Genomic DNA, 16,627 nt, shown 5'->3' with positions numbered 1-16,627 from the left:
CTTCAAAATTATTTCATTAGCTGCAAAGAGCTTTGGGACATCCTGAGGTCATGAAAGGCGCTATATAAATGCAAGTCTTTCTTTAATTAATCACATGTTTTTTTAACTTGTCACAAACAAGGCTTTTCGTTAGGCCTGTTATACCGAACGCTCAACCATTCCGTCCAGGGAGATCAAGACTGCCGTGCTTCTTCAGCCTGGGGAGAACTGGACAAACAGGCCAGGTTGCTTTCTTCAGTGCCCAGGGGTAGTGCTTGGCAGGGCAAAAGCTCCAGTGGCAGAAATTGGAATAAAAAGCATATCCTTCCATTGTACTGGTTTGTGACCAAATTTTAACCTTGTCTTATGTAGTCATGAAAATCTACAATGAATCTAAAAATGCAAAATTGGACAATTTCCCCAGTCTCCTTTACGTTCTAAACGTTGGTAATTTTAGCAAAGATGGCTATAAAACGGAGGATAGGAGTTAATGGAAGTTTCATGGACTGGCAGAAAATGGGAAGTGGTGTCCTACAGGGACCGCCGTTGTTCACCTTATAGATATATATATATAAATGATTTAGACTCAGAAATCGGAGACCTAGAGTCGAAATTTGTTGATTGGCACATAGGAACAGGAGGAGGCCATTCAGCCCCTCGAGCCTGTTCCACCATTCAATGAGATCATGGCTGATCTGTATCTCAACCCCCTCTACCAACCTTGTTCCCGTGGCCCTAAATAACTTTGCCTAACAAAAATCGATCAATTTGATGCCAAATTGGGGTGAGGTTGGGGGGGGGCAGAGCTAATAATGTGGGGAGCTGCACCAAAACACAGGAAGATATAAACAGGCTTGCAGAATGGGCAGATAAATGGCAAATGAAATTCACTATAGCTAAGTGTGAGGTGGTTCATTTTGGTAAGTGGAATAAGGAGGCCACTTATTCCTGGGAATACAGATACAGTACATAAATTGCTAACTGAAGCAACACACCTTGATAAGGTCATAAAGAGTACAAATAAATTACTGAGGTTCATTGCTGGAGAAATTGAATAAAAAAGCAGAGATGCCAATTTATATAGAACCTTGGTTAGACCACCACTGGAGTACTGTGTACTGCTCTTGTATCCATATTACAAAAAGGATACTGAAGCATTGGAAAAACTGCAGGAAAGACTTACAAGAATGTTTCCAGAATCGAGAGCACGGGAACTATCAGCAGGCTGGGGTTCTTTTCTCCAGAGAAGTGATGACTACGAGGAGACCCGATCAAGGTCTTTCAAATTAGGAAGGGGTTCTATGGGGTGGATGTGGAGAAATTGTTTCCACTTGTGGGTCCAGAACAAGTGGGCTTAAACATAAGAGAGCCACTAACAGATCAAATAAGGAATTCAGGAGGATTATTTTGACACAGAAAGAGGGGTGAGAATGTGGAACTGGCTGCCACATGGAACGGTTGAAGCAGAGAGCACTGGTGCATTTAAGGTGAGGCTTGATGCATACATGAGGGAGAAGGGATTAAAGAAGGAAAGACTTGCATTTATATAGCACCTTTCATGACCACCAGACATCTCAAAGCGCTTTACAGCCAATGAAGTACTTTTGGAGTGTCGTCACTGTTGTAATATGGCAGCCAATTTGCCTACAGCAAGCTGCCACAAACAGCAACGTGATAACGACCAGATAATCTGTTTTTGTTATGATGGCTGAGGGATAAGTATTGGTCCCAGGACACCAGAGAGAACTTCCCCTGCTCTGCTTCGAAATAGTGCCATGGGATCTTTTACATCCACCTAAGAGGGCAGACAGGACCTTGGTTTTAACGTCTTATCTGAAAGACGGCACCTCCGACAGTGTCGCACTCCCTCAGCACTGCACTGCAGTGTCAGCCTAGTTTTTTGTGCTCAAGTCTCTGGAGTGGGACTTGAACCCACAACCTTCTGACTCAGAGGCGAGTGTGCTGCCCACTGAGCCACAGCTGACACTGTAGTACAGTGCAGAATAGAGGGCTAGGGTGGGAAGGGGCAATTCGAGTGGTAGGAGGTTTGTGTGCAGTATAAACATCGGCATCGAGCTGTTGGGCCAAATGGTCTGTTTCTGTGCTGTAGATTCTATATTGACCATTGAACCAGATCTCGGTCTCTGCCTCTGGTCTTAGTATGGCCTCAGTTGTCCACCGATATAAAAGTCCTTTTGCATTAATAACAAAACAATTTGTTGCTGGAAAAAGAAACAAAGAAAGACTTGCATTACTACTACTTTGGTCTGATGGGTAAAGCTTATGATGGGATGTCTAGTTTGGCCATCCATCCGATGGCCTCCTGAGATGCCGAGCGGAGAAATGAGGTGCCTCCCACAACAGATCTTTAGTGGGCATGTGTGATGTGTTCCATGGTCTGGGACTCATGGCCACAGTCGCACATCGGGTCGTCCCTCATCTTCCACTTGTGGAGCGGCTGGCCGCAGCGTCCATGTCCTGTGCGGATTGGGTTGAGTGCTGTCCGCGGTCTTTGAGCGAGGTCAAAGCCAGGGCCCTCTGCTGTTGAGTCAGTGATGAGGTGTCGGTTCTTTATGTTGCATGCATCCCACGAATCTGTCCATCTGGATAGTGGGTCGATACCAGCTGCATCAAAAGTGGCTGCTGTTTCCCAGAATGGCCGGTGCAACTTTCAGCGCCTTCGTGGTGGGTTTATCCAGTCTTTGTGAATGGGAAGCTCGATGTTGCTCATGATTTCTTCCATCTCATGGAGCACGGTGGCATCGTGGTGAATGGCAGGCGGGGCAATGTGGGACTGCACCGGGAGCAAGTTCAGCTGGAGTGGACTTAAGCATCCCTGACACCATCCTCAGCACCTTTCACCACCTCAGGATGTCTCAAAGCGCTGTACAGCCAATGAAGTATTTTGAAGTGCAGTCGCTGTTGTAATGTCGGAAACACGATTTTCACATGACTGCATATAGTGATATTTCAAGCACCAGGCAGAATGGAGATGATTTGGAAATACCTGCATCAATCATGCCTGGAGAGCACACAGCTGTAAATGACTGGGATTAATTTAAGCATATCATTTCTATTTTGGAACTATCCTCCACTCACGGCATTTCATTGGAGAAATAAACTCTCTATTATCGGGAGACTTTGCTGTAGTTTCGGTCATGAGTTATGTTTCCTGTAGTTTGTTAAATAGACTTTGTTTGCTGTATGCTGAGTAATAGGCTGTTTAATCCTGTTGTGACGTGTTTTAAAATATGGTTCAATCTTTATTTATTATTCATTCATGGGATGTGGGCGTCACTGATAAGGTCGGCATTTATTGCCCATCCCTAATTGCCCTTGAGCTGCCTTCTTGAACTGTGACGTGATGATAATCCCGTTGAATGTCAAGGGGAGGTGGCTAGACTCTCTCTTGTTGGAAATGGTCATTGCCTGAAACTTGTGAGTTGCGAATGTTACTAGCCACTTATCAGCCGAAGCCTGAATGCTGTCCAGGTCTTCCTGCATGCGGGCAAGGACTGCTTCATTGCCTGAGGAGTAATTGGTGTAAGACAAGCCCGAATTCAAAGTTTGAAGAGCGCAACCAGATCGGATGCACCCGCCCAGGGAGGGGGAGGGGGGTATTGAAAGTTTGAAGAATGCAGCCAAATTTGATGCACCTGCCCATTGAGGGGAGGTGGGTGTTGGGTTGTAGGTTTGAAGAATGTTGTCCCATTGCATGTCAAGGGGAGGTGGCTAGGCTCTCTCTCTTGTTGGAGCTGGTCATTGTCTGGCACTTGTCAATTATCAGCCCAATCCTGAATGTTGTCCGGGTCTTGCTGCAGGCGGGCAGGGACTGCTTCGTTATCTGAGGAGTAATCGGTGTACTCTTTTGATTGGGTACTTAAACAAAATGTCTGTAAATTAATAAAACTTTAAATAAAACTTAACAAATTAAATTAAAATTTGACTGTCCGGGTTGATAATGCACTCCAGTCCCCACGGCACCCACCGGTCGTGGAATGGAGTAATCGGTGTGAGGCAAACCCAAATTCAAAGTTTAGTTCGCATGGTTAATGTAATGGATGCACCGCCTCGGGTGAAAGAGGGGTTGTAGGTTTGAAGAATGCAACCAAAAGGGATGCACCCACCTCGGGAGAGGGAGGGGTTGAAGGTTTGAAGAATGCAACCAAAAGGGATGCACCCGCCTTGGGAGAGGGAGGGGTTGAAGGTTTGAAGAATGCAACCAAAAGGGATGCACCTGCCTCAGGAGAGGGAGGGGTTGAAGGTTTGAAGAATGCAACCAAAAGGAATGCACCCACCTAGGGAGAGGGAGTGGTTGAAGGTTTGAAGAATGCAACCAAAAGGAATGCACCCGCCTAGGGAGAGGGAAGGGTTGAAGGTTTGAAGAATGCAACCAAATCTTTTCACGCTCACACTCACACAGAAAGAGTCGCAGGTGGCGCTCGGCCACGCGCCAGGTCCCGGTGGAGGAGTTGCCTCTGGACCGTCCGCCTTAAGCTTACAAAAGGCGTGGCCGCCGCTGCCGCTCGGCAGCTGGACTCGGCGCGGTGAGGAGCGCGGAGCAGCCGGAGGAGGAGGGGGGGAGGTGCTGACTGAGCGACAAAATAAAATGGCTTCGGGCGACCAGACCAAAGGCCCGACCCAAGGCCGCAATGCCAGGAAGAGGAGGAGCCCAGCCCAAGGCACGGCCGGCGGGCGGGCCCACGGTGTCGGGCCACATCCTGCAGGCGGTGGCGGCTTCCAGGGAGCGGCGCGGCCTGTCGCTGGCCGCCGTCAAGCAGGCGCTGTCGGCCCCGGCTACGACATGCCGCGCATCAACTGGCGGGTGAAGCAGGCGGTGCGGAGCCTGGTGACCGAGGGCTCGCTGGTGCGGACGGCCAGCAAGAACAAGCCGAGGGGGCGGAGGAGGAAGGAGGCCGGGGCCGGTGATCCTGCTGCTGCTGCCACCGAAGAAAGGCCGAGAAGAGGGCGGGCAGGGTCCGCCAGGGGGCGAGGCCCGCCGGGCGACCCGGGAGCCGTCGGGGGCCCCAGGTCCCCTCCAGGGGCAGGAAGCCCGGGAGCTGCCGAGACCAGAAGGCGGCAGCAGCCCCACGGGCGGCAGCCAAGACTGAAAACCCAAAACAGAAATACTACCCGTGTGAACCGAAACAAAAGGCTCTTTTCAGAGCCACCACACCCTTCCGATGAAAGAGGTTGTTCCAGAATTATACAATAAATATCTTTATTTTTAAATCATTGCTGCGGCCGTTGTTTCTGTTCAACTTTCCCGATTGACATTTTGAAGATAAACCCGAGAATCTTCGAATGATCCTGGCGGTTGTCCTCCAGCTCTCGGGAGCCTTTGCAACCAGCTGCAGCCGTCGTGAAGCATCTTGCAGACTAGAATGAGTTGGAGAAAAAATAGTCACAGAAATGATTGGTATTCATTGGATTAAGAGTTGGAATTGTGTTGGTGTTTCTGCTCCATACGATCATCCATGTCGCCCTACTTTATTTCATGTTTCCAGCGTATTCTGCAGTGAGTGTCTCACTTCCTGACTCAAAGCCTTTCCACCATCTACAAGGCACAAGTCAGGAGTGTGATGGAATACTCTCCAGTGTGGACCATCGACAAGATGCACTGCAGCAACTCGCCAAGGCTTCTTCGGCAGCACCTCCCAGACCCGCGACCTCTTCCACCTAGAAGTACAAGGGCGGCAGGCGCATGGGAACACCACCACCTCCAAGTTCCCCTCCAAGTCACACACCATCCTGACTTAGAAATATATCACCGATCCTTCATCGTCGCTGGGTCAAAATCCTGGAACGCCCTCCCTAACAGCACTGTGGGAGTACCTTCACCACACGGCCTGCAGCGGTTCAACAAGGCGGCTCACCACCTCCTTCTCAAGGGCGATTAAGGATGGGCAATAAATGCTGGCCTTGCCAGCGATGCCTACATCCTGAGAATCTTTTTAAATACCAAATAAATTGCCTCAGGTTCAGCATTTGTGTACTATGCCATAAGGGTTTTAGTAAATAGCTAATATTGCAGTGGCCTTTCTTAAACAGAAGCGATTAAGCGCATATATTTTTTTCTTAGACAATCTCTTTTGTAGTTTCTGGGAGCCATCTAATTTGTATATTATGGGGAGTTCCAGAATTGTGGCTCGAATGAAATGTATTTCGCATAAGACATTTACTGTGGACGTGTCACATGAGAGTGAGATTTTATATATATATAGCTTTGGGATTTTGCTCCAGCAAATTAAGGTTTCCCCATTCCTTGCGTGGCAGCGGCTTCTGGCAAAAAAAACTTGATAGGTGACTGTGATTTGTGCAGACTGCACATGTGGTATATCAAGGATCAGCCAATTGGAATAGACAATTTGGCATCCTTCATTATGATAAAGCTGCGTATATAAAGGAGGGGTTGCAGGCTCCATTTTAATGTTGCTTTGTGTTTTTATTAACCAGTCACCGTGGAGAACACTCCAGCACGGTGGCATAGTGGTTAGCACTGTTGCCTCACAGCGCCAGGGACCCGGGTTCGAATCTGGCCTCGGGTGACTGTGTGGAGTTTGCACATTCTCCCCGTGTTTGCGTGGGTTTCCTCCGGGTGCTCCGGTTTCCTCCCACAGTCCAAAGATGTGCGGGTTAGGTTGATTGGCTATGATAAATTGACCCTTAGTGTTAGGGGGATTAAATACGTGGGGATAGGGTGGAATATGTGTTGGCGTAGGGGTTACGGGGATCGGGTGGGATATGTGTCGGTGCAGGCTCGATGGGCCGAAATGGCCTCTATCTGCACTGTGGGGTCTCTGTGATTCTGTGAGAAGGAATTGAAGGGCTTGCCATGCCGACTGCTGCTGCTGTTTCCACCAGTTCCACCACAGCCGCTGCCAAGGGCGCCGTCTCCAAGAAGGGCTCGAAGAAAACCGCCATTAAAATGACCAGGAGAAGGGACAGGAAGTACAGGAGGAGCAGGAAGGAGAGTTCCAGCATCTACATCTACAAGGTGCTGAAGCAGGTCCACCCCGACCCGACACCGGCATCTCCTCCAAGGCCATGAGTGTCATGAACTCGTTCATCACCGACATCTTCAAGTGCATCGCCTGCGAGGCTTCCCGCCTGATCCATTGCACCAAACACCAGGCCATCTCCTCCCGGGCGGGAGATCCAGACCGCTGTCCGCCTCCTGCTGCCCGGGGAACTGGCCAAGCACGCCATCTCAGAGGGGACCAAGGCAGTCACCAAATACACCAGCTCCAAGTAGAGTCCCCCTCCCAAAATAAAACCTGCAATTAAATCACCAAACAGCTCTTTTAAGAGCCACTTCGCAAAGCCTTAAAATGAAGCTATTAAACAAAACCGAGACCCCTGAACAAATACTTCTGTTAGGCTGTATGTTAATGCAATGAATTGCCAAATTAATCGTCCAGTTCATCCATCTACATGTGGTGCGTTCTATTTATGAAAGCTGTTTTAATTCGCATTTCTTACTTTTGAGTATAAGTCCCTGAAGAGATTGGAGAATTCACGGGGAAGGGGGCAATGGGCGCTCAATAACTCTGAGAACAAGGATTTCGGTTGAAACCAAGGCTCTTCCCTGCCAGTTGAAGAATTTACTCTTGATATTGAAACCCAGGAGTACAGCGAAGATCAATGTTGCCGGACCGCCAATATTGTGGAAAAAAGCGGGTAAAATGGGAGGTAGCTCAAGCATTAATGTTCATTGATGCCACATTTCGGTTTAGGAAGACCTTTGTTTTGTACAGGGAAGGGGAGAACTTGGAGACAAGAAATCATTGAGACTGCGACTTGGAGTAGGAGATAAGACGGACACATTTCCCCAGATCAAGAAATCTGCACAGCTCACATTTACAAATGACATTTAAGGTCGAAACACGTCCCAAGATGCTTCACGGGGGAAAGAGATGAAGAGACGCTCAAGTCTTTACAGAGAGCTGAGCTAAAGATACATGAAAAAAACATAAGATTCAGAAGAACTTAATAATAATAATAATCAACTTTATTGTCATTGTTAGTGCACAAGTGCAGTACAATGAAATTTAGGCTTGCGGCTCCCGAGAGTGTACACTTAGATTAAGACATTTAACATTCAACATTCATTTGACTTGTAATACATAAACATAATAAAGTGCATTGGCAGATGTGCAGGCTTTAGAGTTTATTTGTGGAGTTCAGTAGGATGACAGCCCTGGGAAAGAAGCTGTTTCTAAATCTGGTTGTTCGGGTGCGAATGCATCTGTAGCGTCTCCCAGATGGCAGGAGGGCGAACAGACTGTGGCTGGGGTGCGTGGGGTCTTTGATGATGGTCAGTGACCTCCGTAAAGAGCGAGAGAGAATGTCTCTGGGGATATATAATCGCTCTGAGGTGATACACGCTTAGGAAAGAAGGCGACTTTGTTTTGTGTTTTGTTGGCAGGCATTTTTCAGGAGACGAGACCTTTGGCTCTGCAGCGTCTGGTTCGCCTGGTTAAATAGCGCCGGCTGCTGGAAACTCTTCATCCCCCCAACACACACTCAGATAGAGAGAGAGAGAGAACAGGTCCCAGCCCCAAGCCATGGCCGACACTCTCCCTGCCAGGAACACCAGGAGGAAGACCAGGACTGCGCCCACGGCCAGGAGACCCAGCGCCACCGTGTCCCAGCAGATCCTGGAGGCGGTGGCGGCCACCAAGGAGTGCCGGGGGCTCTCGGCTCTCAAGAAGCTGCTCTCGGGCCACGGCTACGACGTGGCCAGAAACAACTGGCGGGTCCACCAGGCGGCCCGGAGCCTGGTGACCAAAGGCTCACTGCTGCAGCCCACCGGCACCGGCGCCTCTGGCTTCTTCAGGCTCAGCAAGAGGTGGGGCGACCGGGAGGAGGAGGAGAAACCCAAGAGGGAGCCCGCCTACGCCGTCAGGGAGCGGAGGAGGATGAAGCAAGGTGCGGTCAGGAAAGCGGCACCCAGGAGCAGAGGCTCGCCCAGAAAGACCCAGAAACAGGGCGCCGCCAGGAAAGGGCCGAGGAGGGCCACTGCCCGCAAACCCAAGGGCAGGAAGGCGGCCAGGGCCAAAGGGAAAGGCAAACGCCAGCGTGCAAAGCCGAGCAAGCTGGCCAAACAACCGGAGCAGGAAGCGGACCAAACCCCCGCTCAGGAGGAGACCTCCCTGTCGGAGAAAGAAAACCAAGTTTGCTCAGAGCAAGAGGACAACTCCTAAAGGGGAGACCAATCAGAGGATGAATACCTTCAACTTCAAACGGCTCTTTTCAGAGCCACAAAAAACATTCACAAAGAGCCGGACCGGAGGGTTGGGTGTGTGAAAAAGAACATTGCAATTGGCCCGATGGTTAATGACCAAAGTCATCCTTATTGAAAAATAGAAAACCAATTATTTCCCCATTACAATACTGGAAATTATTAAAAATTCGATTGAGTTTTAATTCCTGAAGTATACCTGCCAGGAATAATACAATACATGAACCAATATTGGTTTTTAACTCCTATTTTAAAGGTGGTTAAATTGAGAGCAGCAGAGCTGTGATAGATTGTAGGGCGGGAGAATCGGAAGACCAGGAGTCCTCAGCCTGGGCACCACTTTCAACAGTCCTCAGCCAGCTCCGCAACCGCAGCTTTTGCCTCAAATTGTTCATTTTGTTCGTCTCATTGCTGAAGCGAGAAATATATCTGAAAATTATAAATGGTTGAAATCAAATCCTGTCGTGCAGCTGATGATTGTTGCTGCAAGTATTTATTGCAATGGGCATATCGTGAAACTACAAACGTCTTTATGAACTCCTGCGGTTGCGGTGATGCCTTGTAGATAGCATTTAAATTCTGTTAGTTAGTGACACGATTTCGGTAGGTCAGTCGTCTTCGCCACTTGAATGTGTAAGAATCAACGTTGAAACAACAATAATGAGCTATTTTCGCTTCCATTGTGTGCTTCCGATGCACTTTTAATAGCCGAGCTGAGATTGTCTTTGTCAAGACCACCAATTTACATTTTTATAACGTAAAACAATGGATGTTATCGCAGAATACAACCTCCAAAACGCTGGGGAAATTCCTACAAAACGTGGTCCTAAAATTCAGGCACCATAAACCAGGTGGCCCCACTTATAAACACATGGAATTTTAGAATGTGGTCTCCAACGAACTGGTGAAATGTTGGGACTTCCCAACATCCCAGGTAATAGGATTTGGTCACCAAGAACCAGTGTGTGATTGTGCAGACCCAGATCTATGAGTAGCGGGGACTGGAGTGCATCATCAACCCGGACCACCAAATTTTAGTTTGATTTGAACTTTTGTTAATTTACAGTCAATTTGTTTAAGCACCAACCACAAGAGTGCACCAAACGCCGGACCATCTCCTCCCGGCCGGGAGATCCCGACCGCCGTCCGCCTCCTGCTGCCCGGGGACCTGGCCAAGCACGCCGGACCATCTCCTCCCGGCCGGGAGATCCAGACCGCCGTCCGCCTCCTGCTGCCCGGGGAACTGGCCAAGCACGCCGGACCATCTCCTCCCGGCCGGGAGATCCAGACCGCCGTCCGCCTCCTGCTGCCCAGGGAACTGGCCAAGCACGCCGGACCATCTCCTCCCGGCCGGGAGATCCAGACCGCCGTCAGCCTCCTGCTGCCCAGGGAACTGGCCAAGCACGCCGGACCATCTCCTCCCGGCCGGGAGATCCAGACCGCCGTCCGCCTCCTGCTGCCCAGGGAACTGGCCAAGCACGCCGGACCATCTCCTCCCGGCCGGGAGATCCAGACCGCCGTCCGCCTCCTGCTGCCCGGGGAACTGGCCAAGCACGCCGTCTCGGAGGGGATGAAAACTGTCACCAAATACACCAGCTGCAAATAAAGCCTCTCGTTCCTCCCACCTTAAAAACTCAACCCAAAGGCTCTTTTCAGAGCCACTCACCAGATCCAGAAGGGACTATTTTTATCATCCTTTCTTTATTTAACCCCCACTTTCATTTTTTTGTCGTATGTTCAGATTTTGCTGGTGCGTGTTTGTAACACAGTATATCGTAAATTTAAAATAGATTGAAATTTAACAAATATATAACAAAATGATGCATTGTCACTGCCCTGTTTTGTACAAGGCACTCATTTATAAGCGGGTCGCTGAAAAGCTAAAATGAAATTAAATCTGTCAATTCAGGAACCAGTAATTTTAAAGGATCAATTTGCCATAATTCACAATTTAATAATGAATTATTCAGTCTCACAGATGCTATAATTTTAATTAAAATGATTATTCAGTCCCACAGATGACAATCTTTAACAGTAATGATTATTTTTTAGTCTCACAAATGACATAGTTTTAATTATTATTCAGTCCCAGATACCATAATTTTAACGATTATTATTCAATCCCACAGATGCAATGATTTAAACAATAATGATTATTATTCAATCCCACAGATGCAATAATTTAAACAATAATGATTATTATTCAGTCCCACAGATGCAATGATTTTAATAACTGGTTAATATTCAGTCCCACAGAGGGCCATCACTTTAACAATATCGAGTCTGATTCACAGACGAGCTCTTATTCTATAAGCCGCCTTTTTCGTTGGTGTCCGAGGTTGGAGCGGATTGAAAAACGCGCCAATCAGAGGCCGAGATTTGCCGGGTTTTCAGCCAATCAGAAGGCGCGGCTGGGCTGGGCTGGGCTGGACGGGGCCGGCGGCTGCTATAAAAGCCGCAGCCCGGAGCAGGGAGGAGCAGTTGGAGAACAGAGTTCGAGAGGAGTCCCCCCCCCCCCCCCCCCCCCCCGGGGGAAGGACAGCCGCCCGCCCGGGGAGAAGGGACAGCAGTCGGCCGGCACCTTGGGCAACAAGGGCTCGCCGGTGGGCGGGGCTATGACCTCACCCGCGCGCTGAGGCGGTTGAACGGCCGATCAGGAGCCACGTGACCCCGGAGCTGGCGGCGGCATTTTAACGCAGTGGGCGGGGCCCCGAGGCGTTGCGGGCTGCGATTGGTGAGCGCAGCTGTCAATCTACGAGTCGCAGCCAATAGAAAAGACGGACTCCGTGAGGGACTTTAAGCGCGCGCTGTGTGCCCGCAGTGCGCATGCTCGGTGCTGTTCGCAGTCCCCGGATGAGGCTCCGGTTTGAGGAAGGAGATAAAATGGCGGCGGGACGGAGGAGCGGCGGATGGTGCGGTGAGTGTGGCTCAGAGAATCTCCGGCATTTACAACAGCGCCGGCCTCTCTCAGGCAATCTCTGGGAACATTGGGTCGAAGCGGCCGCGCGAGGGAGAAAGTTCAGAGAGAGTCCCATTGACTCAGATACACACTGGTCCTGGAGATGGACTGGGGAGAAAGATCAGAGAGAGTCCCATTGACTCAGATACACACTGGTCCTGGAGATAGACTGGGGAGAAAGGTCAGAGAGAGTCCCATTGACTCAGATACACACTGGTCCTGGAGATGGACTGGGGAGAAAGGTCAGAGAGAGTCCCATTGACTCAGACACACACTGGTCCTGGAGATGGACTGGGGAGAAAGGTCAGAGAGAGTCCCATTGACTCAGACACACAGTGGTCATAAGAACATAAGAAATAGGAGCAGGAGTAGGCCAATTGGCCCCTCGAGCCTGCTCCGCCATTCAATAAGATCATGGCTGATCTGATCCTAACCGCCAATCCACTATCACAGAACCATCTCCTGAATCTAACAGAATTAGACACACGAAATAGGAGCAGGATCAGGCTACACAGCCCCTGGGCCCGCTCCGCTACCCACAGGGCCATGACCGATCCGAACCTAGACTCATGTCCAAATTCCTGCCCGCTCCCCGTAACCCTTAATTCCCTTTACTTCTAGGAAACTGTCTATTTCTGTTTTAAATTTATGTAATGATGTAGCTTCTACAACTTTTTGGGGCAGCATATTCCATGGACCGACCACCCTCTGAGTGAAGTAGTTCCTCCTCATCTCAGTTTTGAAAGAGCAGCCCCTTATTCTAAGACTATGCCCCCTGGTTCTAGTTTCACCCATCATCGGGAACATCCTCCCCGCATCCACCCAATCCAACCCCTTCAAAATCTTATATGTTTCAATAAGATCGCCTCTCATTCTTCTGAACTCCAATGAGTAGAGTCCCAATCTACTCAACCTCTCCTCATATGTCCATCCCCGGGATTAACCGAGTGAACCTTCTTTGTACTGACTCGAGAGCAAGTATGTCCTTTCTTAAGTATGGATACCAAAACTGTACGCAGTGTTCCAGGTGCGGTCTCACCAATACATTGTACAACTGAAGCAATACCTCCCTATTTTTATATTCTATCCCCCTAGCAATGAAAGCCAACATTCCATTGGCCTTCTTAGTCACTTGCTGCACCTGCATACTAACCTTTTGAGTTTTGTGCACCAGGACCCCCAGATCCCTTTGGCAGACCAATTAAACTCATACTTTGGTTCTGTATTCACAAAGGAGGACACAAATAACCTCCCAGGAATATCGGCAAACATAGGGACTAATGAGAGGGAGGAGCTGACAGAAATTAGTATCTCTAGGGATATGGTGTTGGGTAAGTTGAGGGGACTGAAGGCCGACAAATCCCCGGGGCCTGATAAACTACATCCTAGGGTACTTAAGGAGGTGGCCCTGGAGATAGCAGATGCTCTAAGGATCATCTTCCGGAACTCCATTGACTCGGGAACAGTACCCGTGGATTGGAGGGTAGCTAATGTTACCCCAATATTTAAAAAGGGGGGTAGAGAGAAAGCAGGGAATTATAGACCAGTAAGCCTTACATCGGTTGTGGGCAAAATGCTAGAGTCCATTATTAAGGATAAAATAGCGGAGCACTTGACAAATGGGGAAAGGATCGGACAGAGTCAACATGGATTTACAAAGGGTAAATCGTGTTTGACTAATCTGCTGGAATTTTTTGAGGAAGTAACTGGTAAAATAGATGGGGGAGAGCCAGTGGATGTGGTGTACCTTGACTTCCAGAAAGCCTTCGATAAGGTTCCACACAAAAGATTATCATGCAAAATTAAGGCTCATGGGATTGGGGGCAAAGTATTAACGTGGATAGAGAACTGGCTGGCGGATAGAAAACAGAGAGTTGGAATAAACGGCTCGTTTTCCTAGTGGCAGGCAGTGACCAGCGGGGTGCCGCAAGGATCTGTCCTGGGACCCCAGCTGTTCACAATATATATAAATGATCTGGATCAGGGAATTGGATGCAATATTTCCAAATTCGCTAACGACACTAAACTAGGAGGAGGGGTGGGCTCTGATGAGGATGTCAGGAGGCTACAGTGCGATTTGGACAGGTTGGGGGAATGGGCGGATACGTGGCAGATGCACTATAATGTGGATAAATGCGAGGTTATCCACTTTGGGGGTAAAAACAGGAGGGTAGATTATTATCTAAATGGCAATAGATTGGGAGATGGGGAAGTGCAGAGGGACCTGGGTGTTCTTGTGCACCAGTCACTGAAGGAGAGCATGCAGGTGCAACAGGCGATTAAGAAGGCAAATAGTATGTTGGCCTTCATATCAAGGGGGTTCGAGTATAGGAATAGGGATACCTTACTACAGCTGTACAAGGTGCTGGTGAGACCGCATCTGGAGTATTGTGTACAGTTTTGGTCGCCCCATCTGCGGAAGGATGTTCTTGCCATGGAAAGAGTGCAACGGCGATTCACCAGGCTGATACCTGGAATGGCGGGAATGACCTACGAAGAGAGATTAAATAGTTTGGGCTTGTACTCACTGGAGTTTAGAAGATTGAGAGGGGATCTCATCGAAACATATAAAATTATGGCAGGCCTGGACAGGCTGAATTCAGAGAGAATGTTTCCAATGGCCGGGGAGCACAGAACCAGGGGCCACAGTCTAAAAATAGCGGGCAAATCATTTAAAACAGAGATGAGGAAGAATTTCTTCACTCAAAGAGTGGTGAGCCTGTGGAATTCCCTGCCACAGAGGGCTGTGAAGGCTAATTCAATAAATATTTTCAAGAGAGAATTGGATATATTTCTGAAGGCTAAGGGGATTAAGGGTTACGGAGAAAAGGCGGGGACGGGGTACTGAACTGGTAAGATCAGCTATGATCTCATTGAATGGCGGAGCAGGCTCGAAGGGCCGAATGGCCTACTCCTGTTTCTATCTCTGTGTTTCTATGTTTTACTTCAGTACTTTCCAGTTTCTTGCCATTAAGATAATAACTTGCTCTACGATTTTTCCTGCCAAAGTGCATAACCTCACACTTTCCAGTATTGTATTCCATCTGCCAAATCTCTGCCCACTTACTTAGCCTGTCTATGTCCCCTTGCAGGTTTTTTATGTCCTCCTCACTCACTACTTTCCCTCCCATCTTGGTATCATCTGCAAACTTTGATATGTTACACTCGGTCCCTCCTCCAAATCGTTAATATAGTTTGTAAAGAGTTGGGGACCCAGCACTGACCCTTGCGGAACACCACTAGTTACTGATTGCCAGTCTGAGAATGAACCATTTATCCCAACTCTCTGCCTTCTGTTAGATAGCCAATCCTCTATCCATGCCAGAATATTACCCCAATCCCGTGGTTTTTTATCTTAAGCAATAATCTTTTGCGTGGCACCTTGTCAAATGCCTTTTGGAAGTCTAAATACACTACGTCCACTGGTTCCCCTTTATCCACCCTATATGTTACTTCCTCAAAGAACTCCAGCAAATTTGTCAAACATGACTTCCCCTTCATAAAACCATGCTGACTTTGTCCTATTAAATTATGATTATCCAAATGTCCTGTTACTGTCTCCTTAATAATGGACTCCAAAATTTTACCTACCACAGATGTTAGGCTAACCGGTCTATAGTTTCCAGCCTTCTGTCTACTGCCCTTTTTAAATAAGGGTGTTACATTAGCAGTTTTCCAGTCTGCCGGGACCTTTGCCGAGTCCAGGGAGTTTTGGAAAATTATTACCAATGCATCCACAATCCCTACCGCCACTTCCCTCGACCCTAGGATGTAAGCCATCAGGTCCAGGTGATTTATCCGCCTTGAGTCCCATTATTTTACCGAGTACCACTTCCTTAGTGATTTTGATCGTGTTTAGCTCCTCCCCTGCTTTAGCCCCCTGTTTGTCCAGTGTTGGGATATTCTTAGTGTCTTCTACTGTAAAGACTGATATGGACTGGGGAGAAAGGTCAGAGAGAGTCCCATTGACTCAGATACACACTGGTCCTGGAGATGGACTGGGGAGAAAGGTCAGAGAGAGTCCCATTGACTTAGATACACACTGGTCCTGGAGATGGACTGGGGAGAAAGCTCAGAGATTCCCATTGACTCAGATACACACTGGTCCTGGAGATGGATTTGAGTGAAAGGTCAGAGAGTCCCATTGACTCCGATACACACTGATCCTGGAGATGGACTGGGGAGAAAGGTCAGAGAGAGTCCCTTTGACTCATACCCACTGGTCCTGGAGTTGGACTGCGGAGAATGGTCAGAGAGAGGCCCATTGACTCAGATACACACCGGTGCTGGAGATGGACATACAAGAATGGATTAGGAAAAAAAGGGTGGCTTTTGGCAGATACAAAGGACTAAAGGCAGTGGAAGCCGAGAGGAGTACAGAAAGTGCAGGGGGGTACTTAAAAAAAGAAATTAGGAGAGCGAAGAGGGGTCATGAAAAAACACTG

At 48.7% G+C, this 16,627-nt stretch overlaps 1 protein-coding gene across 1 annotated transcript in view; it reads left to right on the top strand.

Moving 5' to 3' along the window:
• The window catches only part of LOC147092001 (uncharacterized), a 160,203-nt gene that overhangs the window by 74,117 nt on the left and 69,459 nt on the right, over positions 1-16,627 (top strand). The window contains 4 exon segments of the mRNA XM_085976658.1: positions 4,403-5,171; positions 6,798-6,988; positions 7,607-7,659; positions 8,570-9,155. Coding sequence (XP_085832784.1) covers positions 4,403-5,171; positions 6,798-6,988; positions 7,607-7,659; positions 8,570-9,155 — 1,599 coding nt within the window.

The sequence above is a fragment of the Somniosus microcephalus genome, unplaced genomic scaffold (genome assembly GCF_052327205.1).
Source record: "Somniosus microcephalus isolate GS21.2 unplaced genomic scaffold, FLI_Smic_1.0 unresolved_chr3, whole genome shotgun sequence".
Lineage (NCBI taxonomy): Eukaryota > Metazoa > Chordata > Chondrichthyes > Squaliformes > Somniosidae > Somniosus > Somniosus microcephalus.
This window is presented reverse-complemented; position numbering and strand designations above follow the sequence as displayed.